Source organism: Anser anser (assembly GCF_964211835.1).
Source record: "Anser anser genome assembly, contig: HAP1_SCAFFOLD_164, whole genome shotgun sequence".
Taxonomy (NCBI): domain Eukaryota; kingdom Metazoa; phylum Chordata; class Aves; order Anseriformes; family Anatidae; genus Anser; species Anser anser.
Window position 1 is genome coordinate 200,026 of NW_028154106.1, and position 25,568 is coordinate 225,593.

The 25,568-nt window shown below is 60.9% G+C and overlaps 1 protein-coding gene across 1 annotated transcript; it reads right to left on the reverse strand.

The window, feature by feature from the left end:
- Window positions 1–66: 66 nt before the first annotated feature.
- On the reverse strand, window positions 67–25,533 carry LOC310890798 (kinesin-related protein 4-like). The gene is made up of 10 exons (XM_083853125.1): window positions 25,411–25,533; window positions 25,189–25,319; window positions 3,929–4,523; window positions 3,365–3,398; window positions 3,201–3,270; window positions 3,040–3,097; window positions 2,903–2,949; window positions 2,650–2,817; window positions 2,108–2,167; window positions 67–1,802 (listed from the first exon to the last, which is right to left on the reverse strand). Exons 2-10 carry the CDS (start codon window positions 25,303–25,305, stop codon window positions 1,680–1,682), a joined length of 1,272 nt encoding a protein of 423 aa, XP_083709251.1. The 5' UTR covers window positions 25,306–25,319; window positions 25,411–25,533; the 3' UTR covers window positions 67–1,679.
- Between the last annotated feature and the right edge of the window lie 35 nt (window positions 25,534–25,568).

Genomic DNA, 25,568 nt, shown 5'->3' on the forward strand with positions numbered 1-25,568 from the left:
AACCGCTCTCACTGCCCCTCCTCAGAAGAGGAGGGGAAGAAGAAAAGGAAAGAAACAGCTCACGGGTACATGTAAGGATAACTTTATTAAAGGAATACATAATTATTAAGGGAAAATTATTATTAATTATATAATTTTTAAAAAGGGAAAGGGGGAAAAGGAAAAAACAACAAGCGGAGGCTGTGCGGAAGTGCAGAGGAAAGAATTTACGCTCTACATCCCAAAAACGAGCGATGCTCCTTCGGGCATTCTGCAGGTCCGGGAGTCCTCCGGTGCCAAGATCCTGAACCGCAGCATCCTAAAATCGGGTGGAGGATTTGGAGATCGAGTCCCACCATCACCGTGACCTCCCAAGGAGGGCGAGGTCTTCTGCACGACAAGGTCCCGACGGGTGAAGTCTTCTGCATGAGATCCCGACGGCAACTCGAGGAACGGAGGCTCTTGAACCACAGGGGGAGTGCTGGGAGAGGTGGAGCCCCACCACGAACGCAAGGTGGAGGAGCTCCAATGCCCAAGTCTTGGTCCCTCAAGGGTCCTCTTGCAGGAGGAAGCGGCCTGCGGGCACCAAGGCGAGCGTAGGATGGAGAGGAGGTCCTCTGGGTGCGGGGAGTCCTCTGCGGCATGGGGTGGAGGTTGTGCTGAGGCGCCACGAAGGACCTGTCCCATGGCTCTGGTCATCTTGGTGGCTTGCGGTCACTTGGTGGCACGTGGTCACCTTGGTAGTTTGAGGGTCACCTTGGTGGCTTGGAGCTCTCTCTTCAACTTGTGGTCACCTTGGTGGCTTGGAGCCATCTCATTACCTTGTGGTCACTTTGGTGGCACGTGGTCACCTCAGTAGTTTGAGGGTCACCTTGGTGGCTCATGCTCACCTTCACCTCTTGTAGTCACCTTGGTGGCTCAGAGTCATCTAGGTGACTTTGGGTCACCTTAATATCTGGAGGTCACCCTGGTGACTTGGGGTCACCTTGATATCTTGTGGTCACCTTGGGGGCCTGGGTTCATCTCAGCATCGTGTGGTCACGGTGGCTTGGGGCTATCTCAGTATCTTGTGGTTGGGCCCAACTTGATGGCTTGGGGACACCTTGGTGGCTCACCATCATCTGGGTGGCCTGGGGGTCACCTCCTTGGCTGGGGTCATCTTGGTGGCTTGGGGGTTACCGCCTTGACTTGGGGACACCTTGGTGGCTTGGGGTCAACTCCTTTGTGTTACTTTGGAACCTTGGGGTCACCTCCTTTGCTTGAGGACACCTTGGTGGCTTGGGGTCACCTCCTTGGCGGTTTGGGGTCACCTTCTTGGCTTTGGGTTTTGGTGACTCAGGATCACCTTTGTTTGGGGACCCTTGAAGGCTGAGGGGTCACCTTGATGGCTTGGGATCACCTCCTTTGTATCACCTTGGAACCTTGGGGTCACCTCCTCAGCCTGGGGACACCTTGGTGGCTCGGGGTCACCTCCTTGGCTTGGGGTCACCTTGGTGGCCACCTCCTTGGCTTGGGGACACCTTGGTGGCTTGGGGTCATCTTGGTGCTTGGGGTCACCTCCTTGGCTTGGGGACATCTTGGTTGCTCGGGGTGACCTCCTTGGTTTGGGGACACCTTGGTGCCCTGGGATCACCTCCTTTGTATCACCATGGAACCTTGGGGTCACCTCCTTGGCTTGGGGACACCTTGGTGGCTTGGGGTCACCTCCTTGTCTCAGGGGTCATCTTAGTGGCTTGGGAACACCTTGGTGTCTTGGAGGTCACCTCCTTTGCTTGGGGCCACCTCCTTGGCAGCTCAGGGCCACCTCCTGAGCTTGGGGCCACCTGGGTGGCACGAGGTCACCTTGAGAAGGAGGGCACCAGGAAGCCCCCCCCCCCCCACCCGGCCAATCGCCTCGTCTCACCTCCAGGAGCCCCTCCCCTTGTTCCCGCCCCCACGCGCACGCAGCCAGGCGGGGTCGGCGTTCGCGGCTGTTTATTGGGGTCCGGGGGACAACGACGGGGCTGTCCCCAGGGCAGCGGGGACATTGGCCTGCGGAGAGGGGCACCGCGTCACCGCCGTGGCGCCCCCGCCACGCCCGCGTGGCCCCTGCGTGGCCGCTGTCCCCCAGCCCCGTGTCCCCGCTCACCTGCAGCAGCGTGGCCACCTGCGCCGCCGAGAAGCCGGGCACCGCCGCCAGGTCCTCCACCTGCGGGGACAGGGGCACCCGTGGGGACAGGGGCACCCGGGGGTGGCCCTGGGGACAGCACGGGGCGGGGGGGTGGCAGGGACACTGGGTGCCCCGGTGGGTTGGCGCGGGGTGACGCGGGGCATGCCAGGGGACACCCAGAGTGGCACAGGGTGGCATGGGACACGCCAGGGGACACCCGGGGGTGGCATGGGACACTGGGAGGTGACACGGTGCCGTGGGACATGGCAGGGGACACCCAGGGGGGGCGTGGGACACGCATGGGGACACTGGGAGGTGACACAGTGACACGGGGCATACCAGGGGACACCCAGGGGTGGCACAGGGTGACATGGGACATGGCAGGGGACACCCAGGGGTGGCACAGGGTGACAACAGGTGACACACCGAGGGTGACACAAGGTGACCCGGGGAGGTGACAAGAAGACACGGGGGGTGACAGCGGGGAGGGGGGTGACAGCGGGGAGGTGACAGGCACTGACCGTGCGGAAGGGGCCGTGCTCCTGGCGCCAGGCGTGGACGCGCCCCCCCCGGCGGGGCCCCAGCCCCCGCAGCTGCGCCGGGTCCCCCCCGTTGAGCGCCCGCAGGACGTGGGCCCGGACCCCCGCCTCCAGCCGGGGGGCGGCCACCGCCTCCCACTGGGGACAGCCCTGGGGACAGCAGGGGACACTGAGCGGGGGGGGGCACAAATGGACCCCCCCCACGTGTGTCACACCCCCCCACCCAGGGACCCACCTTCTGCCGCCGCCGCAGCACCACCAGGGAGGCCGGGGAGGGGGCGCCTGTGGGACAAAGCGTCATGGGGGGGGGACATTTGGGGACGGGGGGGGACACTTTGGGGGGGGAGGGGACACTTTGGGGGACCACCGTACCCGGAGGAGGAGGAGGCGGAGGAGGAGAGGAGGGGCGTGGGCGCCGCTTCTTCAGCCTCTGTGGGGGGGAGGGAGGTGAGCACCCACGGGTGCCCCCCCCCGGTGGGGTGCTGGTGTTGTCACCCCCCGCCCCGTGTCCCCCTGTCCCCTCCCCGTGTCACCTGCAGCGTGTTCTCAGCATCCTCCAGCCAGCGCTGCAGGGCCTGGTCCTCCGGGGGGGGCGTGGGGGACCTGTGGGGGGGGGGGACAGGGAAGAGGGTGTCACAGGGGGCCCGTGCCACCCCCGTGTCCACCGCCCCCCCCCCCAATGTCCCCAAATCCCTACCTGGGCTCCGGGGCGTCGCTGGCAACGGTGGCATCTGGGGGGGGAGGGGGGGGTCAGGGGGTGCCAAATAGCCCCCCTGCATCCCCCCCCGTCCCACATCCCCCCCCAGTGCCCCCCCATGTCCCATGCTCCCCCCTTCCTCCTCGTGTGTCCCCCCCACCCCTCCCCATAACCCCCCAGTGCCCCCCACCCCTCCCCAAAGCCCCCCCAAAATCCCCCAGCTCCCCCCGTCCCTCCCAGAGTCCCCCCAAGCTCTCCCCACCCCTCCCCAGAGCCCCCCAACCCCCCCTGCCCCCCCATAACCCCCCACCCCTCCCCATAGCTCCCCCAACCCTCCCATAACCCCCCCCCACAGCCCCCCAACCCCCCCATAACACTCCCAACCCCCCCCAAAAGCCCCCCCCAACCCCCCCCAGTACCCCCCCAACCCCTTGATGCCCCCTCATCCCTCCCCCATAGCTCCCAACCCCCCCCCCCGGACGCCCCCATCCCCATGACACCCCCCCCAACACCCACACCCCCATAACCCCAACCCCCGCCCCCCCCCCCCCCAAAATAACTCACCTCCCCCCTCATCCCCCACGGGGGGGGGGGGCACCCGGCGCACCCCCCGGGCAAAGCTGAGGGCTCGGCGGGCCTGGGGGCGCCCGGGGGGGCGGGGGCAGAGGGCGAGGAGGAGGAGCAGGAGGGGGGGGCCGGGGGGGCGCGGCGCCCCCCCCAGCAGGCGGGTGAGGCGGCTCTCGCGGAGGGGGGGGCGCCCCCCCCGCCGCAGCGCCCCCAGCACCCTCCGCAGCACCCCCAGCGAGGCGTTGGTGGCCCCCCCCTCGCGCAGGCGAACCCCCCCAGCCCCGCTGCGCCGGGGGTCTTCCAGCCCCGCCAGGTCGGCCAAGGTCAAGGTGGGGGGGGGGGGGGCACCCCCGGGTGCCGGGGGGGTCCCGGGGGGGTCGCAGCGCACCCACAGCACCAGGTGGCCCCGGCTGGACGAGGCGTTGAGGAGGGTGGGGGCGGCGCGGCGGCGGGCGCCCAGCGAGGCCGCCAGGAGGGCGGGGGCCGGGGGGGGGCCCAGGGGGAGGCGGGTGAGGCCCCGCACCTCGGGGGGGCCCCCCCGGGCCTGGAGGATGCGCAGGGGGGGGCCCCCCGGGCACAGGAGGTCGCGGATCTGGGGGGAGAGGGGGGGTGAGGGGGGGCTGCGGGGGAGTATGGAAGGATTTGGGGGGATTCAGGGGGGATATGGGGGGGATTTCGGGCCGTATGCGGGGGGGTATGGGGATTTGAGGGGGATGTGGGGGTCTGGGGGAGCTATAGGGGGGAAATTGGGATTTTGGGGAGGGATATGGGGGCCGTATGGGGGGCATATGGGGATTTGGGGGGTGGGATGTGGGGGTATGGGGTTTGGTGTGGGGATGTGGGGGCTATACAGGGGATTTGGGGGGGCTATAGGGGGAATTTGGGGGACTATGGGAGGGTCTGAGGGGGGATGTGGGGCGTGTATGGGGGTTTAGGGGGGGATGGCGGGGGGATATTGGGATTTTGGGGAGCGATATGGGGATTTGGGGGGCGGTATGAGGGGTTTGGGGGCAGATAAGGGGCCATATGGGGGGTATGGGGATTTTGGGGGAGGATATAGGGATTTGGGGGAGGATATGGGGGGGAAATTGGCATCGGGGGGTGGATATGGGGATTTGGGGGGGGGGTATGGGGGGTTTGGGGGATTCTGGGGGGTTATGGGGCGGGAATGGGCGTGTGGGAGCATATGGGGATTTGGGGGCATATGGCGATTTTGGGGGCATATGCGGGAATTTTGGGGGGGATGCAGGGGGAAATGGGTTTGAGAGGGTTATGGGGGTTTGGGGCAATTTTGGGGGGGATATGGGGGGGGATTTGTGGGGGGGGGAAGAGGGGTTTGGGGGCAGATATGGGGCCATATGGGAGGCAGATATGGGGGGGATTTGGGAAGATTTTGGGGGGATATAGGAGGTTTGCGGGCATTTGGGGGGGACATAAGGGGGAATATGGGGGTTTGAGGGCGGGCTGTGGGGGGGCTGGAGAAAATATGGGGGGGGTTGGGGGTAATTTGGGGGGGCATTGGGGGATATGAGGGGTTTGGGGGCAGATATGGGGCCGTATGGGGCGTCATGGGGATTTTCGGGGCAGATATGGAGAGATGTGGGGGTTTGGGGGGGAATATCAGGGGGTTATTTGGGGGGGGAAATGGGGATTTGGGGTCAGATATGGGGCATTATGGGGGGGATATGGGGGGTTACGGGGGGGAAATGGGCATTGGGGGCGCATATGGGGATTTTGGGTGGGTTATGGGGGGGTAATGGAGGTTTTGGGGGGAAGATATGGGGATTTAGGGGGAGGATATGGGGGAGAAATGGGGATCTGGGGAGGGACACGGGGCCATATGGGGGGGGATGGAGATTTGGGGGAAGGATATGGGGATTCTGGGGGGGCTTACATGGGGCAAATTGGCATTGGGGGGGGATATGGGGGCATGTGGGGGATTTTGGGGGGGGATAGGGGGCCTTGGTGGGGATACAGGGGGGGATATGGGAGGTTGGGGGTGTATAGGGGGGATTTGGGGGGGGTATGGGGGGTTACAGGGGGAAAATGGGCATTGGGGATTTGGGGAGGGGTATGGAGGTTTTGGGGGATTCTGGGGGGCTATATGGGGGCATATGGGGGGGTTACGAGGAGAAAATGGGCATTGGGGATTTGGGGAGGGGTATGGGGATTTGGGGGGGAATATGGGGGGGTGAAGAGGGGTGTGGGGGCAGATATGGCGGGGTATGGGGGGATCTGGGGGGGGATATGGTTTTTTTGAGGGGGGTATAGGGTGGATTTGGGGAGTTTGCGGGGATTTGGAGGACGTATGGGGGGAGTATATGGGGGGATTTGGGGGTCTGGAGAGCATTTGGGGGGGATAATCGGGATTTTGGGGAGGGATATGGGGGCCGTATGGGGGGCATATGAGGATTTGGGGGAGATTTGGGGGGATATAGGGGGGATTTGGGGGGGGTTGGAGGGAGTAGAGGGGGTTTGGGGATGGATATGGAGACGTATGGGGATTTCGGGGGAGGTTATGGGGATTTTTGGGGGGTCACGGGGGGTTATAGGGGCATTGGGGGTATCTGGGAATTTTTGGGGAGGATTTGGGGGGATCTGGGGAGGAAATGGGCATTGGGGGTGGGATATGGGGGGGTTGGGGATTTGAGGGGTATGGGGGATTTGAGGGGGATATGGGTATTTTTGGGGGGAGATATGGGGAGGCGTGGGGGATTTGTGGGAAGTATGGGGGGTTTGTGGGGGGATGTGGGGATTTGGGAGGGGATATGGGGGGTATGGGGGCTGGGGGGGATATGCAGGTTTGGGGGTGGATGTGGGGGGAATATGGGGGTTTTGGGCGATTCTGGGGGGGAGATATGGGGCGGTTACGGGGGGGAAATGGGCATTGGGGGGCATATGGGGATTTGGGGGAGATATGCAGATTTGGGGAGGGATATGTGGGGGTATGGGGATTTTGGGGGAGGATATCGGGATTTTGCGGGGGGTTTGGGAGCAGATATGGGGCTACATGGGGGGGGTATGGGGATTTTGGGGGGGGTTATGGGGGAGAAATTGGCATCGGGGGGGGATATGAGGATTTGTGGGGGTATGGGGGGTTTGGGGGATTCTGGGGGGGATATGGGGTTGTTATGGTGCAGGAATGGGCATGGGGGGAGCATACGGTGATTTGGGGGGGATTTTGGGGGGGATGTAGGGGGAAATGGGATTTGGGGGTTTGGGGCAATTTTGGGGGGTTATGGGGGTTTGAGGGCAGATATGGGGGGGATATGAGGGGCTACGGGGGGCAAATCGGCATTGGGGGGGCATATTGGCATTTTGGGTGGGTTATGGGGGGGAAATGGGGGAATTTGGGGGGGGTATGAGGGGTTTGGGGGCAGATATGGGGCCGTATGGGGGGGATATGGGGAGCATGGGGGGGTAATGGGGGTTTTGGGGAGAAGATATGGGGATTTGGGGGGGGGAAATGGGGATTTGGGGACAGATACGGGGGGTATGGGGATTTTGGCGGAGGATATGGGGAGGAAATGGGCATTGGGAGGGATACTGGGATTTGGGGGGAGATATGGGGGGGTTGGAGGGTTATGGGGGGGGGATATGGGGTTTGGGGGATGATATGGGGATTTCGTGGGGGATGGGGGGGGAAAATCAGGATTTTGGGAAGTGATATGGGGGCCGTATGGGGGGCATATGGGGATTTGGGGGGGGAGGTCTGGGGGGGGTATAAGGGGGAAAAGGGAATTTTGGGGGGGGATATGGGGGGCTTGCGGGGCTATAGGGGGAATTTGGGGGAGTATGGGGGGGTCTGGTGTGTGTGTATGGGGGTTTAGGGGGGATGGCGGGGGGAAATTGGGATTTTGGGGAGCGATATGGGGGCCGTATGGGGGGCATACGGGGATTTGGGAAGAATATAGGGGGGATTTGGGGGCATTGGGGGATATAGGGGGGATTCGGGGGGGAGATATGGAGGGATGTGGGGGATTTCGGGGGTATAGGGGGGAAATTGGGATTTTGGGGAGGGATATGGTGGCCGTATGGGGGGCATATGGGATTGGGGGGGGGGTATGAGGGGTTTGGGGGCAGATAAGGGGCCGTATGGGGGGTATGGGGATTTTGGGTGAGGATATGGGGATTTTGAGGGGGGTTATGGGGGGGAAACTGGCATCGGGGGGGATATGGGGTGATTATGGGGCGGGAATGGGCATGGGGGGAGCATATGGGGATTTGGGGGCATATGGCGATTTTGGAGGGATGTAGAGATTTGGGGGGAATGTAGGGGGAAATGGGATTTGGGGGGGGTATGAGGGGTTTGGGGGCAGATAAGGGGCCGTATGGGGGGTATGGGGATTTTGGGGGAGGATATGGGGATTTGGGGGGGATATTGGGGGGAGATATGGAGGGATGTGGGGGTTTGGGGGGGTATGTGGTGGATATGGGTGGCATATAGGAGGATTTGGGTGGGGATGTGGGGGGAAATGGGGATTTGGGGGCAGATATGGGGCCCCATGAGGGGCAGATATGGGGCCCTATGGGAGGCAGATATGGGGGGATTTGGGAAGATTTTGGGGTGATATAGGAGTTTTGCGGGGATTTGGGGGGGACATAAGGGGGAGTATGGGGGTTTGAGGGCGGACTGTGGGGGTGCTGGGGAAAATATGGGGGGTTGGGGGTAATTTGGGGGGGGCTTTGGGGCAAGTATGGGGGGATATAGGGGGATTTGGGGGGGCATTGGGGGGTATGAGGGGTTTGGGGGCAGATATGGGGCCGTATGGGGGGGTATGAGGATTTTGGGGGAGGATATGGGGATTTTGGGGGGGGTTACAGGGGGGAAATTAGCATCGGAGGGTGGATATGGGGATTTGGGGGGGGTATGGGGGGTTTGGGGGATTCTGGGGGGGTTATGGGGCGGGAATGGGCTTGTGGGAGCATATGGGGATTTGGGGGCATACTGCGATTTTGGGGGGATATGGGGGTTTGGGGGCAGATATGGGGGGGATATGAGGGGCTACGGGGGCAAATGGGCATTGGGGGGCATATGGGCATTTTGGGTGGGTTATGGGGGGAGATGGGGGAATTTGGGGCGGGTATGAGGGGTTTGGGGGCAGATATGGGGCCGTATGGGGGGGATATGGGGAGCATGGGGGGGTAATGGGGGTTTTGGGGGGAATATATGGGGATTTGGGGGGGAAAATGGGGGGTTCAGGGGGAAATATGGGGGGATGTGCGGGGGAAATCGGGATTTGGGGGCAGATATGGGGCATTATGGGGGAGTATGGGGATTTTGGAGGAGGATATGGGGAGGAAATGGGCATTGGGAGGGATACTGGGATTTGGGGGGAGATATGGGGGGGTTGGAGGGTTATGGGGGAGGGATATGGGGTTTGGGGGATGATATGGGGATTTTGTGGGGGATGGGGGGGAAATCGGGATTTTGGGGAGGGATATGGGGGCCGTATGGGGGGCATATGGGGATTTGGGGTGGGGGGGGGTTCTGGGGGGGGCTATAGGGGGGAAAAAGGGAATTTTGGGGGAGTATGGGGGGGGATGTGGGGCGTGTATGGGGGTTTAGGGGGGATGGCGGGGGGAAACTGGGATTTTGGGGAGGGATATGGGGGCCGTATGGGGGCATACGGGGAATTGGGGGCGGGGTATGAGGGGTTTGGGGGCAGATAAGGGGCCGTATGGGGGGTATGGGGATTTTGGGGGAGGATATGGGGATTCTGGGGGGGGGGTTATGGGGGGGGAAACTGGCATCGGGGGGATATGGGGTGGGAATGGGCATGGGGGGAGCATATGGGGATTTGGGGGCATATGGCGATTTTGGGAGGGATGTAGAGATTTGGGGGGGATATGGGGGTTTGGGCAATTTTGGGGGGGGGATTTAGGGAGGGAAGAGGGGTTTGGGGGCAGATATGGGGCCGTATGAGGGGTCATGGGGATTTTGGGGGAGGATATGGGGATTTGGGGGGGATATTGGGGGGAGATATGGAGGGATGTGGGGGTTTGCGGGCAGATATGGGGGGGATATGGGGGGGGATATGGGGGGTTATGGGGGGGAAATGGGCATTTTGGGTGGGTTATGGGGGGGAAATGGGGGGGTATGAGGGGTTTGGGGGCAGATATGGTGCCGTATGGGGGGCAGATATGGGGAGTATGGGGGGGAGATATGGGGTCTTATGGGGGGCAGATACGGGGCCCTATGGGGGGCAGATACGGGGGGGATTTGGGAAGATTTTGGGGGGATATAGGAGGTTTGCGGGCATTTGCGGGGGACATAAGGGGGAGTATGGGGGTTTGAGGGCAGACTGTGGAGGGGCTGGGGAGGATATGGGGGGGTTGGGGGTAATTTGGGGGGTCTTTGGGGCAAGTATGGGGCTGTACGGGGGGGTATGAGGATTTTGGGGGAGGATATGGGGATTTTGGGGGGGGGTTACGGGGGGGAAATTGGCATCGGGGGGTGGATATGGGGATTTTGGGGGGGGTATGGGGGAATTTTTTGGGGGGGATGTAGGGGGAATGGGTTTGAGAGGGTTATGGGGGTTTTGGGCAATTTTGGGGGGATTTTGGGGGGGATATGGGGGGTTACGGGGGGGAAATGGGCATTGGGGGGGCATATGGGTATTTTGGGTGGGTTATGGGGGGGAAATGGGGGGTATGAGGGCTTTGGGGGCAGATATGGGGCCGTATGGGGGGGATATGGGGAGTATGGGGGGAAGATATGGGGGGTCTGGGAAGATTTGGGGGGGATATAGGAGGTTTGGGGGGATTTGGGGGGACGGGGGGAGTATGGGGGTTTGAGGGGGCAATGTGGGGGGGCTAGGGAGGATATGGGGGGGTTGGGGGGAATTTGGGGGGGGGGCTTTGGGAAGGAAACAGAGTGGTTATGGGGATTTGGGGGAATATGGGGGAAACCGGGTGCGATATGGGGGGGCACTGGGGGGATATAGGGGGTTTGGTGGGGGATATTGGGGGATTTGGGGGGGATATGAGGGGTTTGGGGGGGATATGGGGATTTGGGAGGAGGACATGGGGATTTTTTAGGGGGTTACATTTGAGGATTAGGGTGGGGATGTGGGGATATGGGGATTTGGGGGGATTTTGGGGGAGGATATGGAGGGATGTGGGGGTTTGGGGGGGAATATGGGTGGGATATAGGAGGATTTGGGTGGGGATGTGGGGGGAAATGGGGATTTGGGGGCAGATATGGGGCCCTATGGGGAGGATATGGGGAGTATGGGGTAGATATGGGGCCGTATGGGGGGCAGATATGGGGGGGGATTTCGGGGGATTTGGGAAGATTTTGGGGGGATATAGGAGGTTTGCGGGGGTTTGGGGGGGACATAAGGGGGAGTATGGGGGTTTGAGGGCCGACTGTGGGGGGGCTGGGGAGGATATGGGGGGGTTGGGGGTAATTTGGGGGGTCTTTGGGGGAAGTATGGGGCTGTATGGGGGGGTATGAGGATTTTGGGGGAGGATATGGGGGGGAAATTGGCATCAGGGGGAGGGGTATGGGGATTTGGGGGGGAATATGGGGGGGGTGAAGAGGGGTGTGGGGGCAGATATGGCGGGGTATGGGGGATCTGGGGGGGGGATATGGTTTTTGGGGGGGGGTATAGGGTGGATTTGGGGGGTTTGCGGGGATTTGGAGGACGTATGGGGAGTATGGGGGTTTGGGGGGGTGTATGGGGGGATTTGGGGTCTGGAGAGCATTTGGGGGGGATAATCGGGATTTTGGGGAGGGATATGGGGGCCGTATGGGGGGCATATGAGGATTTGCGGGAGATTTGGGGGGATATAGGGGGATTTGGGGGGGGTTGGCGGGAGTAGAGGGGGTTTGGGGATGGATATGGAGACGTATGGGGGGCATATGGGGATTTGGGGTGGGGGGGGTGTCTGGGGGGGATACGAGGGGGGAAAAGGGAATTTTGGGGGAGTATGGGGGGGAAGTGGGGCATGTATGGGGGTTTAGGGGGGATGGCGGGGGGAAATTGGGATTTTGGGGAGGGATATGGGGGCCGTATGGGGGGCATACGGGGATTTGGGGAGATTTGGGGGCATTGACGAGATATAGGGGGGATTTGGGGGGGATAGGGGGGATTTCAGGGGTATGGGGGGGGAAATTGGGATTTCGGGGAGGGATATGGTGGCCGTATGGGGGGCATATGTGGATTTGGGGGGGTATGGGGATTTTGGGGGGGGTTATGGGGGGAAAATTGGCATCGGGGGGATATGGGGTGATTATGGGGCGGGAATGGGCATGGGGGAGCATATGGGGATTTGGGGGCATATGGCGATTTTGGGAGGGATGTAGAGATTTGGGGGGAATGTAGGGGGAAATGGGATTTGGGGGGGATATGGGGGTTTGGGCAATTTTGGGGGGGGGATTTAGGGAGGGAAGAGGGGTTTGGGGGCAGATATGGGGCCGTATGGGGGGTCATGGGGATTTTGGGGAAGGATATGGGGATTTGGGGGGGATATTGGGGGGAGATATGGAGGGATGTGGGGGTTGGGGGGGTATGTGGTGGATATGGGTGGGATATAGGAGGATTTGGGGGGGATGTGGGGGGAAATGGGGATTTGGGGGCAGATATGGGGCATTATGGGGGGGATATGGGGGGTTACGGGGGGAAATGGGCATTGGGGGGGCATATGGGCATTTTGGGTGGGTTATGGGGGGGAAGTTGGGGGGATTTGGGGGCAGATATGGGGGAGTATGGGGGGCAGATATGGGGCCGTATGGGGGGCAGATATGGGGGCTTCGGGGGGGATTTAGGGGGGATATGGGGGGTCTGGGAAGATTTGGGGGGGATATAGGAGGTTTGGGGGGATTTGGGGGGGACACGGGGGAGTATGGGGGTTTGAGGGGGCAATGTGGGGGGGCTAGGGAGGATATGGGGGGGTTGGGGGAAACAGAGTGGTTATGGGGATTTGGGGGGAATATGGGGGAAACTGGGTGCGATTTATGGGTCACTTGGGCGGATATGGGGGGTTGGTGGGGGATATGAGGCCGCATGGGGGCGTATGGGGATTTGGGAGGAGGATATGGGGATTTTTTGGGGGTTACATGGGGTAAATTGGCACTGGGGGGGGATAGGGGTCTTGGGGGAGCTCCAGGGGGGATTTGGGGGGGATATGGGAGGTTGGGGGTGTATAGGAGGAATTTGGGGGGTGGTACGGGGGGTACAGGGGGGAAATGGGCATTCGGGGATTTTGGGGGGGGCTATGGAGGTTTTGGAGATTCTGGGGGGGGATTTGGGGGCCTTGGGGAAGGTATATGTGGGGTTTGAGGAGGTTGGGGAGATATAGGGTGGATGGGGGTGGGTGGGGGGATTTGGGGGATGTATGGGAGGAGTATAGGGGGTTTGGGGATGGATATGGAGATGTATGGGGGGCATATGGGGATTTGGGGGGGGTATGGGGATTTTGGGGGGGTTTATGGGGGGAAAATTGGCATCGGGGGGGATATGGGGTGATTATGGGGCGGGAATGGACATGGGGGGAGCATATGGGGATTTGGGGCATATGGCGATTTTGGGAGAGATGTAGAGATTTGGGGGGGATATGGGGGTTTGGGCAATTTTGGGGGGGGATTTAGGGAGGGAAGAGGGGTTTGGGGGCAGATATGGGGCCGTATGAGGGGTCATGGGGATTTTGGGGGAGGATATGGGGATTTGGGGGGGGATACTGGGGGAGTATGGGGGGCAGATATGGGGGGTTCGGGGGAATATGGGGTGATTTGGGGGGATTTAGGGGGGATATGGGGCGTATGGGAAGACTTTGGGGGGATCTAGGAGGTTTGGGGGGATTTGGGGGGGACAGGGGGGAGTATGGGGGTTTGAGGGGGCAATGTGGGGGGGCTAGGGAGGATATGGGGGGGGCTTTGGGGGGAAACAGAGTGGTTATGGGGATTTGGGGGGAATATGAGGGAAACTGGATACGATTTGGGGGGGCACTGGGGGGATATAGGGGGTTTGGTGGGGGATATTGGGGGATTTGGGGGGGATATGAGGGGTTTGGGGGGTATGGGGATTTGGGAGGAGGATATGGGGATTTTTGGGGGGCTTACATGGGGCAAATTGGCATTGGGGGGGGATATGGGGGCATGTGGGGGATTTTTGGGGGGGGATATGGGGGGGGATACGGGAGGTTGGGGGTGTATAGGGGGGATTTGGGGGGGGTATGGGGGGTTACAGGGGGAAAATGGGCATTGGGGGATTTTAGGGGGTGCTATGGGGGTTTTGGGGGATTCTGGGGGGGGATATGGGGGCGTATAGGGGAGGCTCCAGGGGGGAAATGAGGGTTTTGGGAGGGGAATATGGGGGTGTATGGGGGGGTTACGAGGAGAAAATGGGCATTGGGGATTTGGGGAGGGGTATGGGGATTTGGGGGGGAATATGGGGGGGGTGAAGAGGGGTTTGGGGGCAGATATGGCGGGGTATGGGGGGATCTGGGGGGGGATATGGTTTTTTTTGGGGGGGTATAGGGTGGATTTGGGGGGTTTGCGGGGATTTGGAGGACGTATGGGGGGTGTATGGGGGGTTTGGGGGGGTGTATGGGGGGATTTGGGGGTCTGGAGAGCATTTGGGGGGGATAATCGGGATTTTGGGGACGGATATGGGGGCCGTATGGGGGGCATATGAGGATTTGGGGGGATATAGGGGGGATTTGGGGGGGGTTGGCGGGAGTATAGGGGGTTTGGGGATGGATATGGAGACGTATGGGGATTTCGGGGGAGGTTATGGGGATTTTTGGGGGGTCACGGGGGGAAATTGGCATCGGGGGGCGATATGGGGAGGGATATGGGGGGTTATAGGGGCATTGGGGGGGGATCTGGGGGCATGTGGGGATTTGGGAGGGGATATGGGGGGAGTATGGGGGCTGGGGGGGATATGCGGGTTTGGGGGTGGATGTGGGGGGAATATGGGGGTTTTGGGCGATTCTGTGGGGGAGATATGGGGCGGTTACGGGGGGGAAATGGGCATCAGGGAGGGATATGAGGATTTGGGGGGGTTTGGGGGGGGTTTGGGGGATTCTGGGGGGGATATGGGGTTGTTATGGTGCAGGAATGGGCATGGGGGGAGCATACGGCGATTTTGGGGGGATTTTGGGGGGGGATGTGATTTGGGAGTTTTGGGCAATTTTGTGGGGATACGGGGGTTTGGGGGCAGATATGGGGGGGATATGGGGGGTTACAGGGGGGAAATGGGGGAATTTGGGGGGGGTATGAGGGGTTTGGGGGCAGATATGGGGCCGTATGGGGGGGATATGGGGAGCATGGGGGGGTAATGGGGGTTTTGGGGAGAAGATATGGGGATTTGGGGGGGGGAAATGGGGATTTGGGGACAGATATGGGGGGTATGGGGATTTTGGCGGAGGATATGGGGAGGAAATGGGCATTGGGAGGGATACTAGGATTTGGGGGGAGATATGGGGGGGTTGGAGGGTTATGGGGGGGGATATGGGGCTTGGGGGATGATATGGGGATTTTGTGGGGGATGGGGGGGAAATCGGGATTTTGGGGAGGGATATGGGGGCCGTATGGGGGGCATACGGGGAATTGGGGGCGGGGTATGAGGGGTTTGGGGGCAGATAAGGGGCCGTATGGGGGGTATGGGGATTTTGGGGGAGGATATGGGGATTCTGGGGGGGGGGTTATGGGGGGGGAAACTGGCATCGGGGGGGATATGGGGTGATTATGGGGCGGGAATGGGCATGGGGGGAGCATATGGGGATTTGGGGGCATATGGCGATTTTGGGAGGGATGTAGAGATTTGGGGGGGATATGGGGGTTTGGGCAATTTTGGGGGGGGATTTAGGGAGGGAAGAGGGGTTTGGGGGCAGATATGGGGCCGTATGAGGGGTCATGGGGATTTTGGGGGAGGATATGGGGATTTGGGGGGGGATACTGGGGGGAGATATGGAGGGATGTGGGGATTTGGGGGCAGATATGGGGGGGATATGGGGGGTTACGGGGGGGAAATGGGCATTGGGGGGGCATATGGGCATTTTGGGTTATGGGGGGGAAATGGGGGGATTTGGGGGCAGATATGGGGGAGTATGGGGGGCAGATATGGGGGGTTCGGGGGGAATATGGGGCGATTTGGGGGGATTTAGGGGGGATATGGGGCGTATGGGAAGACTTTGGGGGGATATAGGAGGTTTGGGGGGATTTGGGGGGGACAGGGGGGAGTATGGGGGTTTGAGGGGGCAATGTGGGGGGGCTAGGGAGGATATGGGGGGGGCTTTGGGGGGAAACAGAGTGGTTATGGGGATTTGGGGGGAATATGAGGGAAACTGGATACGATTTGGGGGGGCACTGGGGGGATATAGGGGGTTTGGTGGGGGATATTGGGGGATTTGGGGGGGATATGAGGGGTTTGGGAGGAGGATATGGGGATTTTTGGGGGGCTTACATGGGGCAAATTGGCATTGGGGGGGGATATGGGGGCATGTGGGGGATTTTTGGGGGGGATGGGGGGGATACGGGAGGTTGGGGGTGTATAGGGGGGATTTGGGGGGGTATGGGGTGTTACAGGGGGAAAATGGGCATTGGGGGATTTTAGGGGGTGCTATGGGGGTTTTGGGGGATTCTGGGGGGGGATATGGGGGCGTATAGGGGAGGCTCCAGGGGGGAAATGAGGGTTTTGGGAGGGGAATATGGGGGTGTATGGGGGGGTTACGAGGAGAAAATGGGCATTGGGGATTTGGGGAGGGGTATGGGGATTTGGGGGGGAATATGGGGGGGGTGAAGAGGGGTTTGGGGGCAGATATGGCGGGGTATGGGGGGATCTGGGGGGGGGATATGGTTTTTTTTGGGGGGGTATAGGGTGGATTTGGGGGGTTTGCGGGGATTTGGAGGACGTATGGGGGGTGTATGGGGGGTTTGGGGGGGTGTATGGGGGGATTTGGGGGTCTGGAGAGCATTTGGGGGGGATAATCGGGATTTTGGGGACGGATATGGGGGCCGTATGGGGGGCATATGAGGATTTGGGGGGATATAGGGGGGATTTGGCGGGGGTTGGCGGGAGTATAGTGGGTTTGGCGGATGGATATGGAGACGTATGGGGATTTCGGGGGAGGTTATGGGGATTTTTGGGGGGTCACGGGGGGAAATTGGCATCGGGGGGCGATATGGGGAGGGATATGGGGGGTTATAGGGGCATTGGGGGGGGATCTGGGGGCATGTGGGGATTTGGGAGGGGATATGGGGGGAGTATGGGGGCTGGGGGGGATATGCGGGTTTGGGGGTGGATGTGGGGGGAATATGGGGGTTTTGGGCGATTCTGTGGGGGAGATATGGGGCGGTTACGGGGGGGAAATGGGCATCAGGGAGGGATATGAGGATTTGGGGGGGTTTGGGGGGGGTTTGGGGGATTCTGGGGGGGATATGGGGTTGTTATGGTGCAGGAATGGGCATGGGGGGAGCATACGGCGATTTTGGGGGGATTTTGGGGGGGGATGTGATTTGGGAGTTTTGGGCAATTTTGTGGGGATATGGGGGTTTGGGGGCAGATATGGGGGCGATATGGGGGGTTACAGGGGGGAAATGGGGGAATTTGGGGGGGGTATGAGGGGTTTGGGGGCAGATATGGGGCCGTATGGGGGGGATATGGGGAGCATGGGGGGGTAATGGGGGTTTTGGGGAGAAGATATGGGGATTTGGGGGGGGGAAATGGGGATTTGGGGACAGATATGGGGGGTATGGGGATTTTGGCGGAGGATATGGGGAGGAAATGGGCATTGGGAGGGATACTAGGATTTGGGGGGAGATATGGGGGGGTTGGAGGGTTATGGGGGGGGATATGGGGCTTGGGGGATGATATGGGGATTTTGTGGGGGATGGGGGGGAAATCGGGATTTTGGGGAGGGATATGGGGGCCGTATGGGGGGCATACGGGGAATTGGGGGCGGGGTATGAGGGGTTTGGGGGCAGATAAGGGGCCGTATGGGGGGTATGGGGATTTTGGGGGAGGATATGGGGATTCTGGGGGGGGGTTATGGGGGGGGAAACTGGCATCGGGGGGGATATGGGGTGATTATGGGGCGGGAATGGGCATGGGGGGAGCATATGGGGATTTGGGGGCATATGGCGATTTTGGGAGGGATGTAGAGATTTGGGGGGGATATGGGGGTTTGGGCAATTTTGGGGGGGGATTTAGGGAGGGAAGAGGGGTTTGGGGGCAGATATGGGGCCGTATGAGGGGTCATGAGGATTTTGGGGGAGGATATGGGGATTTGGGGGGGGATACTGGGGGGAGATATGGAGGGATGTGGGGATTTGGGGGCAGATATGGGGGGGATATGGGGGGTTACGGGGGGGAAATGGGCATTGGGGGGGCATATGGGCATTTTGGGTGGGTTATGGGGGGGAAATGGGGGGATTTGGGGGCAGATATGGGGGAGTATGGGGGGCAGATATGGGGGGTTCGGGGGGAATATGGGGCGATTTGGGGCGTATGGGAAGACTTTGGGGGGATATAGGAGGTTTGGGGGGATTTGGGGGGGACAGGGGGGAGTATGGGGGTTTGAGGGGGCAATGTGGGGGGGCTAGGGAGGATATGGGGGGGGCTTTGGGGGGAAACAGAGTGGTTATGGGGATTTGGGGGGAATATGAGGGAAACTGGATACGATTTGGGGGGGCACTGGGGGGATATAGGGGGTTTGGTGGGGGATATTGGGGGATTTGGGGGGGATATGAGGGGTTTGGGGGGGTATGGGGATTTGGGAGGAGGATATGGGGATTTTTGGGGGGCTTACATGGGGCAAATTGGCATTGGGGGGGGATATGGGGGCATGTGGGGGATTTTTGGGGGGGATGGGGGGGGATACGGGAGGTTGGGGGTGTATAGGGGGGATTTGGGGGGGTATGGGGGGTTACAGGGGGAAAATGGGCATTGGGGGATTTTAGGGGGTGCTATGGGGGTTTTGGGGGATTCTGGGGGGGGATATGGGGGCGTATAGGGGAGGCTCCAGGGGGGAAATGAGGGTTTTGGGAGGGGAATATGGGGGTGTATGGGGGGGTTACGAGGAGAAAATGGGCATTGGGGATTTGGGGAGGGGTATGGGGATTTGGGGGGGAATATGGGGGGGGGTGAAGAGGGGTGTGGGGGCAGATATGGCGGGGTATGGGGGGATCTGGGGGGGGATATGGTTTTTTTTGGGGGGGTATAGGGTGGATTTGGGGGGTTTGCGGGGATTTGGAGGACGTATGGGGGGTGTATGGGGGGTTTGGGGGGGTGTATGGGGGGATTTGGGGGTCTGGAGAGCATTTGGGGGGGATAATCGGGATTTTGGGGACGGATATGGGGGCCGTATGGGGGGCATATGAGGATTTGGGGGGATATAGGGGGGATTTGGGGGGGGTTGGCGGATGGATATGGAGACGTATGGGGATTTCGGGGGAGGTTATGGGGATTTTTGGGGGGTCACGGGGGGAAATTGGCATCGGGGGGCGATATGGGGAGGGATATGGGGGGTTATAGGGGCATTGGGGGGGGATCTGGGGGCATGTGGGGATTTGGGAGGGGATATGGGGGGAGTATGGGGGCTGGGGGGGATATGCGGGTTTGGGGGTGGATGTGGGGGGAATATGGGGGTTTTGGGCGATTCTGTGGGGGAGATATGGGGCGGTTACGGGGGGGAAATGGGCATCAGGGAGGGATATGAGGATTTGGGGGGGTTTGGGGGATTCTGGGGGGGATATGGGGTTGTTATGGTGCAGGAATGGGCATGGGGGGAGCATACGGCGATTTTGGGGGGATTTTGGGGGGGGATGTGATTTGGGAGTTTTGGGCAATTTTGTGGGGATATGGGGGTTTGGGGGCAGATATGGGGGCGATATGGGGGGTTACAGGGGGGAAATGGGGGAATTTGGGGGGGGTATGAGGGGTTTGGGGGCAGATATGGGGCCGTATGGGGGGGATATGGGGAGCATGGGGGGGTAATGGGGGTTTTGGGGAGAAGATATGGGGATTTGGGGGGGGGAAATGGGGATTTGGGGACAGATATGGGGGGTATGGGGATTTTGGCGGAGGATATGGGGAGGAAATGGGCATTGGGAGGGATACTAGGATTTGGGGGGAGATATGGGGGGGTTGGAGGGTTATGGGGGGGGATATGGGGCTTGGGGGATGATATGGGGATTTTGTGGGGGATGGGGGGGAAATCGGGATTTTGGGGAGGGATATGGGGGCCGTATGGGGGGCATACGGGGAATTGGGGGCGGGGTATGAGGGGTTTGGGGGCAGATAAGGGGCCGTATGGGGGGTATGGGGATTTTGGGGGAGGATATGGGGATTCTGGGGGGGGGTTATGGGGGGGGAAACTGGCATCGGGGGGGATATGGGGTGATTATGGGGCGGGAATGGGCATGGGGGGAGCATATGGGGATTTGGGGGCATATGGCGATTTTGGGAGGGATGTAGAGATTTGGGGGGGATATGGGGGTTTGGGCAATTTTGGGGGGGGATTTAGGGAGGGAAGAGGGGTTTGGGGGCAGATATGGGGCCGTATGAGGGGTCATGAGGATTTTGGGGGAGGATATGGGGATTTGGGGGGGGATACTGGGGGGAGATATGGAGGGATGTGGGGATTTGGGGGCAGATATGGGGGGGATATGGGGGGTTACGGGGGGGAAATGGGCATTGGGGGGGCATATGGGCATTTTGGGTGGGTTATGGGGGGGAAATGGGGGGATTTGGGGGCAGATATGGGGGAGTATGGGGGGCAGATATGGGGGGTTCGGGGGGAATATGGGGCGATTTGGGGCGTATGGGAAGACTTTGGGGGGATATAGGAGGTTTGGGGGGATTTGGGGGGGACAGGGGGGAGTATGGGGGTTTGAGGGGGCAATGTGGGGGGGCTAGGGAGGATATGGGGGGGGCTTTGGGGGGAAACAGAGTGGTTATGGGGATTTGGGGGGAATATGAGGGAAACTGGATACGATTTGGGGGGGCACTGGGGGGATATAGGGGGTTTGGTGGGGGATATTGGGGGATTTGGGGGGGATATGAGGGGTTTGGGGGGGTATGGGGATTTGGGAGGAGGATATGGGGATTTTTGGGGGGCTTACATGGGGCAAATTGGCATTGGGGGGGGATATGGGGGCATGTGGGGGATTTTTGGGGGGGATGGGGGGGGATACGGGAGGTTGGGGGTGTATAGGGGGGATTTGGGGGGGTATGGGGGGTTACAGGGGGAAAATGGGCATTGGGGGATTTTAGGGGGTGCTATGGGGGTTTTGGGGGATTCTGGGGGGGGATATGGGGGCGTATAGGGGAGGCTCCAGGGGGGAAATGAGGGTTTTGGGAGGGGAATATGGGGGTGTATGGGGGGGTTACGAGGAGAAAATGGGCATTGGGGATTTGGGGAGGGGTATGGGGATTTGGGGGGGAATATGGGGGGGGGTGAAGAGGGGTGTGGGGGCAGATATGGCGGGGTATGGGGGGATCTGGGGGGGGGATATGGTTTTTTTTGGGGGGGTATAGGGTGGATTTGGGGGGTTTGCGGGGATTTGGAGGACGTATGGGGGGTGTATGGGGGGTTTGGGGGGGTGTATGGGGGGATTTGGGGGTCTGGAGAGCATTTGGGGGGGATAATCGGGATTTTGGGGACGGATATGGGGGCCGTATGGGGGGCATATGAGGATTTGGGGGGATATAGGGGGGATTTGGGGGGGGTTGGCGGGAGTATAGGGGGTTTGGGGATGGATATGGAGACGTATGGGGATTTCGGGGGAGGTTATGGGGATTTTTGGGGGGTCACGGGGGGAAATTGGCATCGGGGGGCGATATGGGGAGGGATATGGGGGGTTATAGGGGCATTGGGGGGGGATCTGGGGGCATGTGGGGATTTGGGAGGGGATATGGGGGGAGTATGGGGGCTGGGGGGGATATGCGGGTTTGGGGGTGGATGTGGGGGGAATATGGGGGTTTTGGGCGATTCTGTGGGGGAGATATGGGGCGGTTACGGGGGGGAAATGGGCATCAGGGAGGGATATGAGGATTTGGGGGGGTTTGGGGGATTCTGGGGGGGATATGGGGTTGTTATGGTGCAGGAATGGGCATGGGGGGAGCATACGGCGATTTTGGGGGGATTTTGGGGGGGGATGTGATTTGGGAGTTTTGGGCAATTTTGTGGGGATATGGGGGTTTGGGGGCAGATATGGGGGCGATATGGGGGGTTACAGGGGGGAAATGGGGGAATTTGGGGGGGGTATGAGGGGTTTGGGGGCAGATATGGGGCCGTATGGGGGGGATATGGGGAGCATGGGGGGGTAATGGGGGTTTTGGGGAGAAGATATGGGGATTTGGGGGGGGGAAATGGGGATTTGGGGACAGATATGGGGGGTATGGGGATTTTGGCGGAGGATATGGGGAGGAAATGGGCATTGGGAGGGATACTAGGATTTGGGGGAGATATGGGGGGGTTGGAGGGTTATGGGGGGGGATATGGGGCTTGGGGGATGATATGGGGATTTTGTGGGGGATGGGGGGGAAATCGGGATTTTGGGGAGGGATATGGGGGCCGTATGGGGGGCATACGGGGAATTGGGGGCGGGGTATGAGGGGTTTGGGGGCAGATAAGGGGCCGTATGGGGGGTATGGGGATTTTGGGGGAGGATATGGGGATTCTGGGGGGGGGTTATGGGGGGGGAAACTGGCATCGGGGGGGATATGGGGTGATTATGGGGCGGGAATGGGCATGGGGGGAGCATATGGGGATTTGGGGGCATATGGCGATTTTGGGAGGGATGTAGAGATTTGGGGGGGATATGGGGGTTTGGGCAATTTTGGGGGGGGATTTAGGGAGGGAAGAGGGGTTTGGGGGCAGATATGGGGCCGTATGAGGGGTCATGGGGATTTTGGGGGAGGATATGGGGATTTGGGGGGGGATACTGGGGGGAGATATGGAGGGATGTGGGGATTTGGGGGCAGATATGGGGGGGATATGGGGGGTTACGGGGGGGAAATGGGCATTGGGGGGGCATATGGGCATTTTGGGTTATGGGGGGGAAATGGGGGGATTTGGGGGCAGATATGGGGGAGTATGGGGGGCAGATATGGGGGGTTCGGGGGGAATATGGGGCGATTTGGGGGGATTTAGGGGGGATATGGGGCGTATGGGAAGACTTTGGGGGGATATAGGAGGTTTGGGGGGATTTGGGGGGGACAGGGGGGAGTATGGGGGTTTGAGGGGGCAATGTGGGGGGGCTGGGGAGGATATGGGGGGGGCTTTGGGGGGAAACAGAGTGGTTATGGGGATTTGGGGGGAATATGAGGGAAACTGGATACGATTTGGGGGGGCACTGGGGGGATATAGGGGGTTTGGTGGGGGATATTGGGGGATTTGGGGGGGATATGAGGGGTTTGGGGGGGTATGGGGATTTGGGAGGAGGATATGGGGATTTTTGGGGGGCTTACATGGGGCAAATTGGCATTGGGGGGGGATATGGGGGCATGTGGGGGATTTTTGGGGGGGATGGGGGGGGATACGGGAGGTTGGGGGTGTATAGGGGGGATTTGGGGGGGTATGGGGGGTTACAGGGGGAAAATGGGCATTGGGGGATTTTAGGGGGTGCTATGGGGGTTTTGGGGGATTCTGGGGGGGGATATGGGGGCGTATAGGGGAGGCTCCAGGGGGGAAATGAGGGTTTTGGGAGGGGAATATGGGGGTGTATGGGGGGGTTACGAGGAGAAAATGGGCATTGGGGATTTGGGGAGGGGTATGGGGATTTGGGGGGGAATATGGGGGGGGGTGAAGAGGGGTGTGGGGGCAGATATGGCGGGGTATGGGGGGATCTGGGGGGGGGATATGGTTTTTTTTGGGGGGGTATAGGGTGGATTTGGGGGGTTTGCGGGGATTTGGAGGACGTATGGGGGGTGTATGGGGGGTTTGGGGGGGTGTATGGGGGGATTTGGGGGTCTGGAGAGCATTTGGGGGGGATAATCGGGATTTTGGGGACGGATATGGGGGCCGTATGGATGGCATACGAGGATTTGGGGGAGATTTGGGGGGATATAGGGGGGATTTGGGGGGGTTGGCGGGAGTAGAGGGGGTTTGGGGATGGATATGGAGACGTATGGGGGGGTATGGGCATTTTGGGGGAGGTTATGGGGATTTTGGGGGGGTCACTGGGGGAAATTGGCATTGGGGGCGATATGGGGAGGGATATGGGGGGGTGGGGGATTATGGGGTGTTATAGGGGCATTGGGGGTATCTGGGAATTTTGGGGGAGGATTTGGGGGGATATGGGGAGGAAATGGGCATTGGGGGTGGGATATGGGGGGGTTGGGGATTTGATGGAGGATACTGGGGGGCTATGGGGGGGATTTGAGGGGATATGGGGGGGCATGGGGGGGATATGGGGGGATTTGAGGGGGATATGGGGGGGATTTGAGGGGGATATGGTTTTTTTTGGGGGGGGAGATATGGGGAGGCATGGGGGGGATATGGGGGAAGTATGGGGGGTTTGTGGGGGGATGTGGGGATTTGGGAGGGGATATGGGGGGGGTATGGGGGCTGGGGGGGATATGCGGGTTTGGGGGTGGATGTGGGGGGAATATGGGGGTTGTGGGCGATTCTGGGGGGGGAGATATGGGGCGGTTACGGGGGGGAAATGGGCATTGGGGGGGCATATGGGTATTTTGGGTGGGTTATGGGGGGGAAATGGGGGGGGTATGAGGGGTTTGGGGGCAGAGAGGGCGCCCTGGGGGGGGGGGGGGGCAGAGAGGGTGCCCTATGGAGGGGGATTTCGGGGGATTTGGGGGATTTGGAGGGGATATGGTGGGGAATTTGGGGGTTGAGGGGGGATGTGGGGGGGATTTGGGGGGGAAATGGGGATTTGGGGGCAGATATGGGGCCGTATGGGGATTTGGGGGGGGGTAACGGGGGCTTTGGGGGGGATATGGGGATTTTGGGGGGAGAAATGGGGATGGATATGGGCATTAGGGGTAGATATGGGGATTTTGAGGAGGATGTGTTTTCTGGGGGGGGATACGGGGGGGAAATGGGGATTTAGGAGGAGTATGGGAATTTTTTCAGGGGTATGTGGATTTGGGGGGGGGATAAGTGGGTGATATGGGGGTCTGGGGAGGGATCTGTCTATGGGTAGAGCAGATCTGAAGACCCGGGGGGGACCTGGGGGTGGGACAGGTTGATAAATGTGGGGACACCGGTGGGGGGGGGGGGACGTGAACAAAGGGAGGTGACATGGGGTGAGTCGGGGGGGTGGGGGGGGGAAGCGGGGCCCAACGCACCTCCTCGCAGTACACCTCCATGCAGGCCACGGTGACGCGGCGGCTGTCCCCGACGGCCTCCAGCACGTCCTCGAGGGCGCGCTGCACCAAGCCGGGCTCCCCCTCGCTGCCCAGCATGGTGTGCGTCTTCCCTGGGGGGGGGTGGGCACCAGCACCGTGTCACCCCCCCAGGAGGGTCACCGCAGCACCAGGGACACTTGGCGGGGGGGTGACAACGCTCACCGGAGCCGCTAGGCCCGTAGGCGAGGACGGTGACATCGCGGCCGGCCAGGAGGTGGGACAGCAGCGGGCGGACGGAGCCCTCATAGACGGCGGCGGTGGAGCTGGCGGCACCGTAGATGGCATCGAAGCTGAGGAAGGAGGCGTTAGGAAGGGGGTGG

What these genes read in the sequence shown, in the direction of transcription:
- LOC310890798 (XM_083853125.1), bottom strand. Translation starts at nt 25,305, where the DNA reads ATGCTGGGCAGCGAGGGGGAGCCCGGCTTGGTGCAGCGCGCCCTCGAG. An exon ending in CGTGGGGGATGAGGGGGGAG is followed by an intron (nt 3,399 to 3,928) that starts GTGAGTTATTTT and finishes CTCCCCCCCCAG; the next exon opens with ATGCCACCGTTGCCAGCGAC. An exon ending in AGCGACGCCCCGGAGCCCAG is followed by an intron (nt 3,271 to 3,364) that starts GTAGGGATTTGG and finishes CCCCCCCCACAG; the next exon opens with GTCCCCCACGCCCCCCCCGG.